Here is an 18,036-nt window from a genome sequence, read left to right on the forward strand (position 1 = left end):
CGATCTTTCCAAATTGAAACGGGGTGTTAAAATGCACATCCTATTACCGTAATTCGCTCCCTGTTTGACACCAATTATTCTTTCTAGTAAACAATAACTAGGGGTTTTACACAGAGATCGCCCCAATATAAGGAAGAGTAAAGAATGAAACAGGGATTGCTTTTGAAAGTAAAAATGTAAAGAACATCAATCATGAACATTTGTCTTAAATTTGTCTCTCTGATATTCGAACCTGTAGTCCTCCATCATATGAAACAAGGCGCCATTGCTAAAAATCAACTTCCTTAGAGAGCCATAAGCTTGCAATGAAATATGAATCCCTCAAAGCTGATTATTCTTGATTCCAGGAGCTTGCATTTGATCCCACACAGCACAATGATTATTTTGGTACGGGGAAACACTGTTGATCTCTCGCATGTGTGAATAATTAGTTGAATATTATGCTTAACTTTCAAAACTGGTTTTCTGGATGTAATAGGTTTATAACTGGAAAACGACTTACACAAAAACTAAAGAGATCTCTTCATTTAGGATAGTATAGAAAGGGATGTCGGTCTCTACATTATCAGTGATCTTGATGTGTTATCTAAGCACAGTTAACCCTCTATTAATGTAATTTTACACCCTGTTTCCCCCACTGATGAACTTCTGTTAAAATAGATAATGACTTTAACATGTGAATCATCGTATAATTAAATCAAAATTGTCCAACAATTATTAACTTGTCTGAGACCCCACATCTGACAAATAAAGATTAATTCCGCCAAGTCATGTTGTAAGGATCAAAGTAAAATGTCAATTAATTGAGGGTCCAAAGCTCAACTTGGGAAAGGAACATACACAGACGCATAAATCCGAGATCCTTAACCCAAGTAGCTGAAGTTAGAAATCTGGATTAGATAACCTGCTTGAGCACGAAAAAAGCGAGACCTTAAAAGGAAGAAGGAAATGCAGATAACTCGTGTGATTTGATTAACAAATAAAGATATCAGAAAATTTTCCAAAACTTGTACTATCTAGGAAGAGGGGGAACTAATCCTACAGCCTACATATTGACACAACACTATTGCTAAAAGAACCTATCCCTATCCTCTCCTATGCTTTCTGTACAATCAATTTCGTGGCAGGTTCCCATAAAAGCTGCCATAATAACGAACCCCTTTTTCTACGTTACAATGAAAAGAATCAATTTTGAATCTAGATACACTAGCTAGGCTTTATACAAACTGATGTTACACTTCTAATTTACAGTTGACTTGGCATAAGAGCGGTCAACGGTAAACGTTGACATTGTGGCAACTACATTTGCGCCAACACAAAGTCCAGCATGTTGCTCCATCCAAATTTGCACTCTTGATTGCAGCATCTGTTTAATCATGTAGCAAATTTCTCCGGGTTGGATAGCATTCATGATCACCTGCCAATAACAAAAATCAAGGCGATCAATTTATGGAGCGACAGGTTGCTTGCATCATCCAAAAGCCCCGACAATGATGTGTCCGGTTCAGCTTCCTATCAGCAAAGCATTTCACTGCACTCTGGTTCACAAGCCTGAACATTCTTTCACAAGCCTGAACATTCTTTCACAAATAAAAAGAATGCCAAAGCACTTACATTAGGAGGCTTCTGGTCTGTCTTTGCAAGATATCCTCACTTAACATGGTTAACAGACAGATCATTCGACACCCAATATTCCCTGAAATAATGAAATCATTCCCATTCACTTGAAACCCTTCTTTGTTAGATTAATTCCTTTGGCATTCTCCATTTCAGCCTCCTTCTGAACTTTCTTCCTTTCTAATTCAGCCTGCTTCAAGTTCTCTTCATGGGCTTTGCGGAACAGCCTCACAAAATTTAAGAGGGTCGCTGTGACTGCATAGATTGTCGAACAGATGCACCAAATAGACAAAGGAGAAAAAATCAGCACCAGAAAACCTCGAACTATCAAGGGCAGAAGTTAATACAAATGAAAACAGGGGAAGCATGATTGAAGCAAACAAAGGTAACACAGATCCATCACATCCATCTCCAATTGAAGTAAAATGCAGTTATATATACAAGTTCTTAAGTAATCATCCACACACAACAAAAAAGAGGTGGTTCATGCTCATTCATATACAGGAAACAAGTCCTTTCTTTTCTTTTTCTTTTTTTTTTTTCGAAAAAAACTTTATATTGGTCTTCTATTTGTAACATCTACATCCTCCCCTTGTTGGAAACTGGTAGATAATCTGGACAAGGTTTAAATGTGCTGAGTTGCACTATTTTTTTTTTTTTTTTTTTTTTTTTGATAAGGTAAAGTTTTATTAACGGGAAGTACCAAGCTGGTACAAAGGATACATCAGAAGCAGACAATGTCTACAGAAATAAACATCCACTTATATTTTTCCTAGCAAATCTAGAAAGTCCATGTACGGATCTATACTCTCCACTAAAGACCTCTTACACCAATAAAACAGATTTTGAAGACAAGTATTCTTTTATCTAGAAGTGTGAATCTTTTTGTTCTCAAAACAAGCATCATTCCTTTCTTTCCAGATGGTCCAAAATATGCATAATGCAAAGTTGCACTTTAAATATGGAAGAGCATGTTGATGGTGCCACTAACTTCATAATCTCATCAGTTTTTTCTTCCAATTGGCAAAGAGATGCAAAAAATATAAAATTTGTCATAAAGGACAAAATAAAAACTTATCTTTAGCTCAAATATGACAGCTTAAGCTCTATCTCATCTAATGCCCTAAATAGTTTGCTAAGCTCTAGACACCGGAAACCTCAATGAGGAAGTTCTCAGATGTATTCCAGATCAACCAAATCTCATAAAATTAGCATACTGATTAACAACTCCAGCTCTGACAGAGATAAATAATTGCAGTCATATCTTTCCATAAAATTATGGAGCAGTTTCTATGTCCAAGAGGATCGACACTACACTATTTTTAACACTCTTATTCATATCTTGTAGTTAGAATAGTAAATGTGTTGGACATTCAAGGCAACAAAGTATAGTCCAAAACTCTTGAAGAAGACAACTTTCATCCACTCAATTTTGCCAGCAGTGTCATGGACGGGATTAAAAGTATATTGTACATATGTTACCTTGCTCAAACGGACAGCGGGCAGGATCCTCACCGAAATATAGTGCAAGTGCATCTGCATTTCTGCCCTGTGCAAGTTACGACAATTAAACATTATATTGGCATATAGGGAGATGACTCTGCAACATAACATAACAAAGAGATAATAAAACACAAAGGAAATTACCGCAACAGAATATAACTCCTTGACAGAGCCAACCTGTGCTTCAGCCACACCAACGAACTCCTTTAAGGTCTGATATGCAGGACAAAAGAACAAACCTATAAGGACCAAAATTTTGTTCTTTTTACCCCCTTTTCACAGAGGGATGGAATGCACTTATGTCATCTACAGAATGATGATAGTGTGCACAGAAACTTAGTACACTTCAAGAAACAATAGAAACAGAACCCTGTATGCTGTTATTACATGATTCCATCAACCCTTTTGTTAAATGAATAAAAAGATAAAGCAAAGAGAGGAGACGAAAGGTAAATAAAGTCATCCAATTTCCAGAAATATAAGAGGCGGTACATGAGTTCAGACTCTTTTCATCAAAAGATGCATGGATTTTTACAGCGGCAGCTTTATGCCATAATGAAGTTAAATATATCTTGATTCACAATATCTTCATCAGATCAAAGAAATAATAAAATAGAGCTAATCGGGGAAATCATAAGATACAAAACTTTGAGACAATAGATCCAGAAGCAGATCTTTTGCATTTAACTTTTTAAATCTCACAAGACATCAGGAGGATATTTGAAAGCCTAAAAATTATGTCCGAGCTAGAAGTAACATCTTAACGTGATGAAAAAAGGAGTGCTCTTAGACATACTAACACCCATGTAGAATAGTTGCACATATAAACAAATAAAACTAAGACAGTTGAAAAGATATACAACCACCATCATTATTAAAAAAATGCAACCACCATAATACCTTACGAAAAATTTCAGACACAGGGCCATCAGTCTCGGATGCCTCCAGTTCCTTTTTAACTTTTTCCAAACCCTTGATGATTGCTTGCATTTCTTCAGCCAGAGACTTCAATTGTATCTGCAAGGAGAAACAAATTTCTAACCAATCCTGATAAATTCAAGGATATATAATCATAAAGAGATAAGACAAGTAACCTTTGACGCAGCTTCCAGGCTCACAAGATCTACATGGAAGTCTAAAAGTGCTGGTGACTTGGCAGCAAGAACCTGAGCAAAGAGATTAATTACTAACACCACATTAATTACTAACACCACACTATCTCAGATAGTCACAACCACATTTAAAACCTGAATTCAGGCAGAAAATATTAAGAGGCCTTTTATCAAACAGATAGTATGCTCAGGTAGATAAACAAATAAGTAAAGAAAAAGGAAAATATGTCTCAGATACAGAAATGTCCAGACCCCTGAGGAAAGAGGCATCTCATGCCAAGAGAATAAAACTAAGAATAGTAGGAATGTCTACGTTAAACCCTTTACAAACAAAAGAGAGTCTATAACCAATGCATAAGGAGAAGTAACCTTTTAAAAAGTATGCCTTAATTTGATAGCTTTTGAAATATTGTGACACATAATCAATCATGCACCAAATAATGCCTAAAACTACAGCGCTTTGGCAAGGTGCAGCAAACTATCAGATGATAGCCGATGGCCTAAAGGGGACTAATTTGAGTTATACTTCCCCTAAATTATACTTTCCAAGCGGACCATCTATAGAAAGTCTAATCACACTTGAGCACTTATGTAGCGCAGTAGCGGAATATAGCGATCTCAAGAGTTGTTTTGAGTTTACCTGATAATTTCATTAAGTAGAAAAGAGTTGAATCATTTATTATTTGTTGTCACCTATTTATATGTATCCTTATATTTACTCTAGGAGTCTACATGACTTGCAGATAGCTTCAACGAGTTGTGAGTTGCAACATCACTAGATGGGATGGGGAGTTTTGGAATTTTGTTTTTGTTTTTAAGTACTCTCACGTCCTAAAGATGAAAGTTGCGGAAATGAGAATGTTGCGATGGATGTGTGGGCACACCAGGCGGGATAGGATTAGGAATGAAGATATCCAAGATAAGGTGGGAGTGGCATCAGTGGAGGACAAGATGCGGGAAGCGAGACTGAGATGGTTTGGGCATGTGAGGAGGAGAGACACAGATGCCCCGGTGCAGAGGTGTGACAGGTTAGCTATGGATGGTTGAGGTAGAGGTAGGCCGAAGAAGTATTGGAGAGAGGTGCGACGACAGACATGGCGCGATTCCGCTACCGAGGACATGACCTTAGATCGGAGGTTATGAAGGACCCAGATTAGGGTAGAAGGCTAATAGGTAGGCGCAGTTTTGATTTATAGTCTATTGTCCTTTGATTCTTGCTACTATATGTTTTCTTGTACTTCGATTATCTTATTTATCTATGGTAGCTACTGCTTCCTTTTCTCAGAATGCTCTATCATGACTTTTTCGCTTTCTTTAGTTTCATTTTCATTTTGCTTTGAACTGCTTGTACGTATCTGACCTTTTCTCGTCGTGTTTTCTCTTGAGCCGAGGGTCTTCCGAAAACAGCCTCCCTATCTTCCGAGATAGGAGTAAGGTTTGCGTACACTTTACCCTCCCCAGACCCCACATTGTGGGATTTCACTAGGTATGTTTTTGTTATCAAATCAAAAGCACAAGCGTAAAATGGCGAAAAGTAAATGGATGGACCTGCACCTACTTGATAAGGACACAGATACCTGCTCAGGCAGCCATCATAATTTATATTTTGTTTACATAAAGAGGCCAGATTAAAGGGTGTGCTCCTAGTGAAGAGAAGATGGACCAGAGGAAACCAGCTTTGGCACCTCGAATACACATTTGTTTCATTGGCTTCACACAAGGGAGCTACTTAAAGAGAATGTTTTTTCAGCATGGTCAGTTACTTCAGTGAATGATGCAATGCTGATTTCATAGATTATCACGAACCAACAAGGCATATATGCAAATAACATTTGAAATCCCTGATACAGAATTCCCTCTATCAAATCATAGGTTTGATTACATCCAGGCTCCACAACAGGATGTACTTAGCATCTCTGGACAGAAGATACCAGATCAGATGCAGACCGTCTCAGAGAAAACTGATGAAATGCAACTTGAACCAAATAGCGGTTGTAATTTGACTAATTAGATTCATTTAACCCCTTGATTCTCCCTGCACCCAAATATTAAACTTCGTTCTTCAGTCTGTTTCCACAAAATTCCATTCTGTAAACTTATTACTCCGCCCTTTCCAACTTATGTGATTTTGTTTGACAGGCACAGAGTTTAAGAAAGAGAAACCTTTGAAACTTGTAGTCTAAAACAAACCATAGATATTTCTCTGGCTATAAAATATAAATCATCTCATCAAGGGTAAAATGGGTGTTAAAGTGTTTGACCATCTCATCTGAAAGCTTAAGCTGTTAGAGGGAGCATACATTTCTTTACTTAATTATATTATATCTCAACACGCCGTCTCACATGCGGGCTTGATTCTTTTTCGTCATCCAAAACACGTGGAAATTGTTTTTAATAATGAGTAGTGGTGAGACTCGAAGCCACTACCTCTGCCTGCTCTAATACCATTTTAGAATGTGTGCCCATCTCATCTAAAAGCCTAAGCTGTTAAAGAGGGCATACATTTATTTACTTAATTAATTATCTATCAACAATGGGAAGTTTAAAGGTAAATTGTTTCTAAATGTAAAAGGATATCACTCTTTTTGGAACAAACTAAAAGGAAAAGAAGTACCACATAAATAAGAGGGCGTACAAACTATGAATAGGTATATAGTTAGATATGAAATTTATCCTTTCTGGTCTTTAATGTGGTACAAAGTAGAACTGAGACAGTCCACCAATGCATTACTCCAATTTTCTTTCAGTGCCATGTCTACCATGTAAAATACTTGTAACCAAAATGAAATATGCATGACGACGGACGTCATTTTCAACTATATGACCTTTATGGCAAGCCCAATGAAATGCATACACACATGCATCAAATTGATCAATCTTCTTGCGCGAGGCTTCCTCGCAGCATTTCTAACTAAGCACTAGTGTTAAAATGATGAAATTTTTTTACACCATAGTAAGAGCAGCTTTTGCAAATCGTCACATCTTTTCGGAATCTCATCCTTTTTGTCCTCTGAAGTTAATCTTTTTACAGTGCTTTCAGGCAGTCGGCCAGTGAAAAGGAAAATTAATGGATGAATTTAAGAAGATTCAACATCCACAGTGTTTTCATGAGGTGGCATTGCTGAAAGCATGATCTAACGGTACCATTTCTCAGAGTATAGTGCTAATTGGAAAGAAAGCTGAAATAGTTTAAATAATCCCTTTGAAACAACAAAAGTGAAACTGAAAGTACATCCACACCTTACAAAGATAATGCATGAGTGTCATCTTGTTGTTAGTAGCACGTGTATCAGTCAGTTTCAAAAGACTGTCCAACTTAAATCCAACGGCAGAACCTGAATTAAAGAAAGTACCCGAACTTAGCTTTGGAATTCAGTATCAAAAATTCAAACTGCTTGACCACATACATACATCAGTAATATGAGACGAGGTCCTTAAGAACTATTTTATATGAAACAAAACAAGCTCCATTGGAATAATAAACATAATAAATCCAAGAAAAGAAACTGAACTGTCCTTGTCAAGGCAAAGAACAATTACTATCACTTTTAAGTAAGAACATATGCTAAAGGTTTCCAGATCTCCAAAATGCGAAAATCATCTAGCTCACGAGCAAAACTATTGAGCAAAATTTGTTAATCCTCTAGTTCCATCATATAGAACAATGTCTTAAGTCCTCTAATTGATTTGGAACAGCTAACAAGTAAGATAACATAGTTCATTTATCAATCAACAGAAAAGTATTATTTTATCTGACGATTAAAGTCGAAGGAATAAAGTAAGTCAGGCACAACTCCTAACTGATAATCAACGGTCCATTTGGTACCCATTTTAGCAAATATTATTCATCATCTACATAAATAGTCTAAGCAGAACTTTTTCCGCATATATTCTGTACTAGTAATCCGCACATTGATGAATCTCTCAATTTTATCTAAACTTCTTGTTTGCAAAATTAACAAACTTTAACAGCAATGAATCAATTCTGTGACGTAGAATATTAACTTGTATGAGCAAACCACCACTTTCAGGGTAAAAGCTCGTGTCCCACTCACTTCAACAGGACTGAGAATAGACAATTGAAACCTCTAGATGTGGTATTTCTAGTCGGGCAAACATTGAATTTAATTTATAAATTGGAAAAGCCACAAGTTTCACATGGCAGCAACTGAATTTGTCATACAAGTTTATCAAACTTTCCTGCATTAGTCCATATTAAGAAAGCTGAGATTTTGAAGAATTACAAGAGGGAATGGAGAAATTCAGGCAACAGAAAGTCTTACCTCTGGCAGTTCCTTGGTTTAATGTATTCCCTAAATACAATATTTTCTTCAATATTTCCTTCAATTTGAGAGAATGTCGGACCTGCTACAAGAAAACTGAGTTATACTAAGAAAATAGAGAAAATAGAGAAGACAAATATAGAACCTAGAAAAGTACCTCTTCACAAGCAGAGTTCACAGTGTTTAAGTTTTTTTTGAAGTCCTTGACCTGAGATAGAGCTAATTTCAGATGATACAGAAGATACTTATTTCAGAAGATTACTAGGTGCAAACAAACCTGAGAGTTGAACTGGATCTTGAAGAGAAAAACTCTCATTTTTGACTCGACTCGAGGCACCTTCATGAGCTCCAGGAAAAACTGAAAGACAAACAATATCAGAAACACCACCAGTGCATTAGGATTGAGCCATCAAGGCAGGGAAAAGACCCCATGACTACAAGTATTATCTGAAAAAAGATAATGGAACAAGCAAATTTATCATAAACCAAAACAAAAGCATTCAAAATATTCTACAGAAAGACAACAATACAAGAGGGTACAATTGATTATAAGGAATATCTGACACCTGCCAGCCTCTCAAATTAGTTTTCTCTGAGACACTGAATATAACAATGCCATCATTTCTCATCTGGAATAGCACAAGATATCGTGATAATCTGGATAGAAGCCAAACTGTGTGGTATAAAAAATTTTGGTTCTTGTGGTGGTTCTTTGACATATCAGACACAAAAACACCCACTTGTAATTAAATGTTAATAAAAGCAACAAAGTGTCATATGGTAAACAGGTGATAATACACAGAGATACAAAGATACTAAGTCAAAGCAATTTTATTCCTTCTTTCTTCTCCACATGGTCGGGGGAGTTATTTTCTTTTCAAGATCAGACGATCCATTTTCGATTTCTTCCTTGGTTCTTTCCCTTTTTATCCAACTACTCATAATCCAGCGGATCTCCCAAAAAAGAGACTTTATATCGAATAAAGTATATACTTCGACTTTCTTGTGCTAGAACTTTAGCTCGGAAACACAAAAGTACTAGCCCATGAAATCAATGCTGTCACTAGTCAGACCTTTTCTCTCTTACATCCCATCCGCCTCGTTATCAACATTTACATGCTCCTCTATTCTCTCTTCTATCTCCTCTTCACACAGACACAGACACACACACAACGTTTCACAGGACAAGATCTCCACAGAATATATCTCCACAGCTACCTTCAGATGTCCCAATTCTTCCAGACACTTATATTTGGCGCAGGCAAGAAAATGCAGCACATTTTGATGCTAACAGCTGGAACCAACTACAGCTAAGATACAAATCAAATTTGACAGGATAGAACGTTCACATTTAGCAATCGGAACACTAGAATTTCCTATCATCTATTTTCTGAATTTACAAGTCAGGTGTGAATTCTGTTTCGAACAGAATCTGGTATAAGTGTTTCAGCAAGTTGAAGCTAAAAATTTAAATGACAACCAAAGTGAGAAAAAGGTTTTGAGTTACTTCACAACCAAATTCTGTTGTTTTTAGCTCAAACAAAATTAGTTAAACTGGAATTCAGTTGCCAAATTATATGGGTGTAAAGTAACCATACCATTGTTTTCTTTTTTGGGTTTCAACACCCTCAATGGACACAATATATTCAACCTTGCACCCCGGTTCCCCAAACTTTCTCCAAAAATCTGGAACAGCCAGACCTTTCCTCACTGAATCACTAATCCATTCCTCATCCTGAACATTGTGCCATTTAAGACAGCCTTACAAGCAAGCAACAATATCTACTTCCATGCTTTGTCAATCAATTAGCAGAAGATGGTAAACCGCAATGCTCTCAGACTTTGCTCATCTTGTACTTGCGCCAAAAGACAGTCTTACAAGCAAGCAACAGTATCTACTTCCATGCTTTGTCAATCAATTAGCAGAAGATGGATGGTGGATCCCTATCTCAGTAATTATTAGAAGAAGAGTTAACCTAAATAACCGTCCACGCAACCGTTTAAACTAAAAATAGCCGATGAATAATATGTGTATAATCAAAGTATAATCTACGTCTACCAGCTAGGAAAAGTAAACAGTGAATCTGGCTGGCTATTTGTGTAAAGATCCCTAATTACTAGTAATTACCAAATCATATACCAAAGCCAAATTGCAGTAAAGGGTTTTCTTAATTTTTGGAGTACGTGAGCAAAGCCAAAAATTGTGAAGAAAGCATATTAAGTCCTCTTAAAAAAATTTATCCACTCCAGTTCCTCGTCAGCCAAAAAAGAAGCAGAAGGGTTGTTTGCATTTATTGATGCTGGTTAATGGTAAAAGAGGCCTTTTGTGTCAGACTGCACTACTTTCAAATTGCGGGTCAAGGGCGGCTACCATGGCTAACCTAAAATAAGATTTATGTATAGCTTCACCATTTAAGGTCCACGCATCAGCTAAAAGCTCACAAGCACTATTTGGCATCAATTTTCATTGCCAAATGCAGCTGCTGCAAAATGTTCAGATGTTCTCTCTGTTTTTCACTATACAAACCTACATATGGCAGCATATCACAGTAAACAATGGAACTTGCAAATAAAGAATACCAATCAAGAAATAAAACCGAGAGGTCATGGACTCAGGAGACAACTATAGAACATGATTGGCTAACCTGTTCACACTTTCCCAGGAGCTCCTTGTCGCCAGCGTAATTCTGAGCAGTTGTAATAGCAAACATTTAGAAGAAATAACAGCGAAAGACTCAATTAGTAGAGGAGACAGGGACAGGAAAAGAAGCACGAAAACAAAGTTACAGCTAATAGAATAGCTGCACAGTACTTAAGTTCACCTTCAGAAGTTCCATCTCATCTTTTGTAGGACAAAACTTGATAAGATTCTCCACCTGATCAGCATCTAAAATTGACTCATCCATTGCGAGGGCAGCTGCCTGCATACCAAAACCAACAAACGTACTTTATTTTTTTATATAAGGTCGGATAAATCAACCACCACATTGTGAAACAATTCCCAACTAATACTTCTACAATCACTTTCACTCTAGTTTCAGGTTCTACAATCTTTCACTTACAAAGCACAGGATCTAACCTGAATCTTTCCACATTGTTTATCATATGCTAAAATTGAGCGAAAAGAAATAGCAGAGAAATGCAGGTTGTCTAACGGCTCGAAGGAAAGTATTCTTATTTTTTCTTGATAAGGAACAGGTGAAAGGAAAGTATTACGACGTCTAAGCACATTTCCTTGCGTCCAGGACCATTAGGACCACAACAAAGCATCTCAGTTAACCATGGGTAGCTACGGCCACATACCACACTTTTAAAGCGGAACATGAGAAACTCACCTTCTCTAACTTCCGTTGAGAACAAAGGTTAGTTGCATTTAGAGTCTCATAAGCATGTCATTTCTATTCTTTTATCTCCTACTTCTTGTGTATTGTTAAAATTATCCAGAAAAAAGTGTACTGTTGCATGTTTTCAGTCTTAAGCATCCTTTGGATGCAAGGTTCCGTGACATGACTTGACATTGAATGGCGGTTCGACTGGACCCTTGACATATTACAGAACATCTTTATGCAATTTAGATTTTAATACAGAAATAAGGGCTTTCTCATGTGTATTCCAAGTTCACAGAGAAGCGGAATTTACAGCCTTTCGGATATCAAGCTCCTCCAATCTCAAACACAGTATATAATTCCAGGCTATAGTCCGAACATGCCGACAATCAGGAACTTTTCTTTCTGCAATTATCAGGACAGGTATGTTTCTACTAAACCATAAAGCAAGCCTCTTTGAGAAATGGAGAAAGAAATATTGAACAGAATAGCACCAAACTTACCACCATGTCAGGCAGTGGCATTTTCACCTTTGTGAGCATAATTTCAGTATTATTTGCCCTCCTTAAGTCAATCTACCAAAAAAACAAAAGAAACGAATTACATAAAGGAGAAATGATAGTGTAACTTACAAAAAACAAGAAGATAGAATTCCTTCAACCACCAAAATCCAATATGCAGGTAACACAACTACAACCATTCATCTAGCAGGTATCAAGAACAGGTAAAAACTGAAACGAATGGAACAAATAGAAGCAGGAAAATCACAAGAACAAAGAATTGGATAAGTATCACTCAGAACTGAGATTGTTAGTAAAAGGCCTAAGAGAGGAGGATATTATATCATATTTCTTACCAGGTGAACCTTTTCTGGTTTAGACCCAACAGACTTCCTTCTCCCTCCAGATTTACCCGCATTGTCTGACTTGGGGACTGTAGCAGAGAAAAGAGTCTCAAGTTCTGAAAAATCAAATTCTGGTGACCTAGATTTGAAGCAAAAATATTAGTAATTTAATTGAATCGAGTATAAGCAATGTCAGACATAAAAAGCATGAGACATACAATTGAGACTCTCCGTTTCTTTGCAGCTCATCCCATAAGCTTCCTTGCAGTGCCCTAGTTACCTTGCTCCAATGCAACGGCTTTAAGTTAGATCTTCGAGGGGCTACACCACCAGCTGTGCGTGAAAATCCCTGACCTCTCCCTGCGGGAATGCCTCTGCCAACTGCACCAGGTCCTTTAGCGCCAAATGGTGGTGGTGGGGGAGGTCCACCACCTGGAGGTCTTGGAGCTCCAGGTGGAGGAGGTGGACCAGGTGCGCGACCTCCCGGAGGGGGTGGGGGAGGCGGACCAGGTGCTCGTCCTCCCGGAGGGGGTGGGGGAGGCGGACCAGGTGCGCGTCCTCCCGGAGGGGGTGGGGGAGGTGGACCAGGTGCGCGACCTCCGGGAGGAGGAGGTGGTGGAGGAGGGCCACCTCCAGGAGGAGGTGGTGGAGGTGGAGGCCCCCGCATAGGAGGAGGTGCTCCAGGAGGGCCACCTCCCGGAGGAGGTGGAGGAGGTGGAGGCCCCCGCATAGAAGGAGGTGGAGGCCCCCACATTGGAGGAGGTGGTGGAGGTGGACCTCCAGGCGGTGGAGGAGGTGGTGGTGGTGCTCTAGAAAAAGGAGGGGGAGGTGGAGGTGGTGGAGATGGTGCAGATGGAACATTGTATAAAGAAGGCGGAGGAGGAGGGGAGGGGGAGCATATTTTGAAGGAGGTGGGGGTGGTGGAGGAGGAACATTTCGCAAAGGTGGCGGAGGTGGTGGAGGTGGAGCAACTTGCGAGGAATGTAGTGTTGGTAGCGGTGGAGGGGGAGGTGGCGCTGAAGAACCAAGTAAAGGAGGAGGAGGTGGTGGAGGCGGAGGAGGAGGAGGGGAATAACCAGTACGCATAGGAGGAGGAGGGGGAGGAGGAGGAGGGGAATTGCCAGTACGCATAGGAGGAGGAGGGGAATAGCCAGTACGCATAGTAGGAGGAGGGGGAGGGGGTGGCGGTGATGGTGTGGAAACCCCAAAGCTGGCTAATCTTGGTACAGTGGATGCATATATAGGTGGAGGAGGAGGAGGTGGAGGCGGTGGAGGTGACAATGAACTAGATACTACTTTTGAGGAAGTTCCATACCCCACCCAAAGGGGTGGTGGAGGGGGTGATATACTAGATGATGTGGGCAGAGGCGGAGTAGGTGGTGGCGGTGGGGGAGGAGAGAAGGCACCCGCTGGAGTCATCCTTGAGCTAGTTGATGGTGGAGGCGGAGGGGGTGGGGGAGGAGGAGGTGGAGGAGGTGAAAATGACTGGACATTACTTGAACGTGGAGTTGCAGAAGCTGATGGTGAATTAGTTCCTGCTACAACAGTGTCAGGCGTTTCATGAGATGAAGTGCTCGGTGATGGAGAAGGCAACGAACTTGGAGGAGGTGGATGACCCTGTAGGGTCTGGTGGCTTTCAACTGATTCTGGGGCAGACATTGTAGCAACAGATGCCTCAACCATTGACATACCCGATGCAGGACATGAAGAGTCTTTCCCTGGAACATGACCTGCTTCAGCAGAAACTATAGCTTCTGAAGAAGCTCGAGGAGATGGTGACTTTGATTTAACCCCAGATTGAGAATCCTTGGTGAGAGCAAGCACAGGAGGAGCACTGTTATACCTTGATGGTGGATATGACACATGCATTGAACTAGTATAAGAACCTTTGTTGGGAGGGATCCACCGGGACACCGCATTAGGCTTTGCCTGTCGTACAGTACCTTGGCTATCCTGCTGTTTTGATTTATTTTTCGGACCTATGCCATCGACGGCAGGTTTTGCATTGGAGAATGATTGTTTCTTAAGAGATGAGACTGTCTTGTCACTTTTTTGTTTATTGATATCAGCACTCATCTTCTGTTGCAAACCTTCCCTCTCCAACTTCTTCTGTTTCAGAGTGCCTGCTTTATCTAGCTTTAGCTCCCCATTTTCTGATGCCAAACAATCCCCAGACAATACCAGTTCTGATTCCATGTTGCTAGTACCATTGGTAACTACAACGCTGGAGGGTATAGAGTTGTCTCTATCTCCTAAAATATTGGTTTCTGATGCAGAACGATTAGAATCCATCTTTTTTTCTTGCTTGTTATTTACTTCGTCTGACGCACAATCTTGAAATGCATGATGTTCCACCTCCTCTTTCCAGATTATTTCAATACTATCATCATCCTGCAAACTTTCCTTAACAATGTGGGCTCCAGACTCCCCCTTTCCATCCTGCCCATCAACGGCATTGCTGAATATCTCTTCGACTTCAAAAAACTCCTCAGGTGAAGCGCCTTCGGTCCCATTCTCATCCTCACTTGGCACTTCTTCAGTGACAACAGCTGAAACAGCATTAGGATCCGAAAAGAGTACCTGATACAGATATGAGTATTCTTCAACTTCGCAATTTCATGAAGAATATTGAAGGGGGGATATAAGATCCAAAGTAAGAGGAATAAATACCAGACCTCTGCTTTGAACCCTCTAGGAAATTGGTCTTTTGCATCCCACAGGACATCAACTTCATCACGCATTAACATCAAAACATTTGAGCGAATAAATGTGGTGTGGAACATGACCCTGAACATCATTTCTTCCCTTACTAGGTCATCTTCCAAATGGACACACTCGAGAACAACATCTCCTTGGACGCGACAATGGATGTCTATTTTCACCAGTGAACACTCTTCCTGCAGTGAGGATTTAGCAGACCACTTCAGATTTCAGCTAACTTATCTTCATAAATAGTCTCAACTTTAAAGCTGGGAATTACCTGTTGGTAGAAGCGAGCATGTTTCTTTGTCTTTGAAGTTGAAAAAAGGAGCTTAGAGCTCCTATTAGAGGTTGTTGAAGCAGGGTCCTGTCCATAGACGCGAAGTACAGGTCGACATCCTCTCCCGCCATCAAATAGCGGAGGGAATCTAAGTATAATGCAATCTAACGCAAAGGGAGTATCTGATGGCAGCCATTCTGAGCCAAAATTCTTTCTGGAGATGTACTGGAGATATCTAAGCTGAGATGGCTGTGGATTCAGAGGCGACAAAAGATGGAGCAGCTCCCTAGGAGCTTGCTTGTATACCATTTCAAGAGTCTTATGCTCACCAGTGTACTGTTTTCTGTACAAAAGAAGGCCAGCAAGCATGAAAGCAAGTACAGGCCAGCCTCCCCTCTCACAGTGCATTAACAGGACGTTTTGCTGGCCCTCAAGTGAAAGCCAGCTCTCACTCGAGCGCAAGAAGTGGTGAATCATCTCCAGGGGCAATAGTGGACACCCTTCATATTGCCGAGGATAATCCATCACAGTCATATCATATTGGGACAATATATCAGATATTTGACTCCTCTTATCACCTTCCCTAAAGTTAAAAACCATGAAAGAAGCATCTGCATAGTGGTCCTGCAGCTGAGCTACAATCCCTCCCATATATGTCTTGTACTCATCTTCATCCAACACGTCGGTGGAGAAGCAACAATCAAACACTGCAAGTACGAAGTACAAAGGAAAAAAAGAGAAAACATCAATATTTGCTCCGAACAACTGACCACTTTGACATAATGAAGAAAGTAATATGGTTCTTCAAGAAGAATAGGCGCCCTCTATCCACAAAAATAACACCTTAGCTTCAACTTCTAAGCTAAAATAAGCTAAGAGCAACCTGAGTCACTAAAATTTAGGGTACTAGATTTGCACATTTATTCACAATGAGTTTCATTTCCTCTACTTAGGAGCTCCCGCTTTTTGCTCCCTTGGTGACTCGAACCCATAACCTTCGGGTTGGAGGTGGATGGTGCTTACCACCTGAGCAAACCCCTCTGTCACATTTCCTCTACTCTAGTACTTCACTTATATTGAAAAGCATCAGCTGTAATTCCAAATGTAGCTAACCGGGATAGTGATCAATAAGGAACTCATAATTGCAGAGAAATATCAAAAATGGTAAACATGATAAAAGCAAAGTAAGTCCCAAGTAAAATGCAGAAACAAATAGTTACTGGAAAACCTTCTTAACACAGTTCATCAGCTAAAAAACATAAGGAAACCCAAAATTGCATACATTTGGGCGAGAAAAAAAGCAGCAGCTTACCGTAGACCCGCTCAGAAATCTCGAGAAGCCGATCCGGCGGCTTCCTATAGAAGAAGCGTCTGAACAGCGCCATCTAATGGCGCTGTTTCGCTCCCGATCCAATCCAAACCACCCAATTTGAGACGGTCCAAACTTCACTTCAGAGTACCTAAATTGATACCTAAAACAGATCTCTTACAAAATTCCCAATTCAACAGCTCAATTCACCTCAAATTGGTCGCAGATTAACTCACTTCGAAAAATGAAAAGAATTTACTTAATGTAGTAAAAACAGCTGGATTTCTTCGAAGTTTACCAGCTCAACGAAGAGAATTCTCAAGAAAACACAGGATTTTAACTAGAAAAAGCAAACAGTAGAATAAGTAAGATCGAGGTGAAAAATAAGTCGTAGGGTTTGTGAGTTGAAAAAAAAACCAAAAAATGAAAAGAATAGAGGGGAATTAGATAAGAAAGGGAGAAATGATCGTTGCCATTGTTTTTAGGAAAGTCATCACATGGAGAGAGAGAAAAAAAGCGAGAAGAAACGTAGTGGACTGAAAAGTTTGAGACGAGTCGTAAACATACAGGAAGTCAGGAACAGTAGATACGACCATTAGACCCGACCCGAACCCGTCTACGGACGTTGTTGAAATTGAACAACCAGTGCATGTGTGTGTGTGTGTACACGTGGCATATATGGACAGACAAAAGGCCGACAAAAGAAGTGAGAGATAAGGATTTGGACAAAAGCCAATTTTAACTCACATGCGTCACCTAATAATCCAATAAGTCCAAAGCACCCGACCCGACTCAATCGGATTCACTCCTCTCTTTGTCCCAATTTTGGTTATTTTTTCCTTCTAAATTTTTCTCTCCACCAACCACTTCTGGAAATAGTTAATTGAACTATTACAATTAAAATTTAAAAAATGATCATTCAAATACTTTTATTGTGTTATTTTAAGTAACTTTTATAAATAATATAAAACTAAGGAAATTATTTTACACTATCTTACTAAGAGTGAATAGCACTAAGCTGCCAGGTGCCCGTCAACATGTCAGTTTCTAGTAGAAAAAAAA

General features: G+C 39.5%; 1 protein-coding gene across 1 annotated transcript; it reads right to left on the bottom strand.

Annotated features, from left to right (window-relative positions):
- Positions 1-949: 949 nt before the first annotated feature.
- LOC132055709 (formin-like protein 20) lies at positions 950-17,511 on the bottom strand. The gene is given in 18 exon segments (XM_059447659.1): positions 950-1,872; positions 3,100-3,166; positions 3,265-3,333; positions 4,021-4,137; positions 4,215-4,286; positions 7,473-7,567; positions 8,516-8,600; positions 8,673-8,723; positions 8,793-8,873; positions 11,161-11,202; positions 11,338-11,436; positions 12,345-12,416; positions 12,698-12,824; positions 12,904-13,582; positions 13,585-15,265; positions 15,361-15,582; positions 15,666-16,372; positions 16,978-17,511. Coding segments are annotated over 18 exon segments (4,491 nt in total). The 5' UTR covers positions 17,051-17,511; the 3' UTR covers positions 950-1,720.
- Positions 17,512-18,036: the final 525 nt, after the last annotated feature.

The sequence above is a fragment of the Lycium ferocissimum genome, chromosome 5 (genome assembly GCF_029784015.1).
Source record: "Lycium ferocissimum isolate CSIRO_LF1 chromosome 5, AGI_CSIRO_Lferr_CH_V1, whole genome shotgun sequence".
NCBI lineage: Eukaryota > Viridiplantae > Streptophyta > Magnoliopsida > Solanales > Solanaceae > Lycium > Lycium ferocissimum.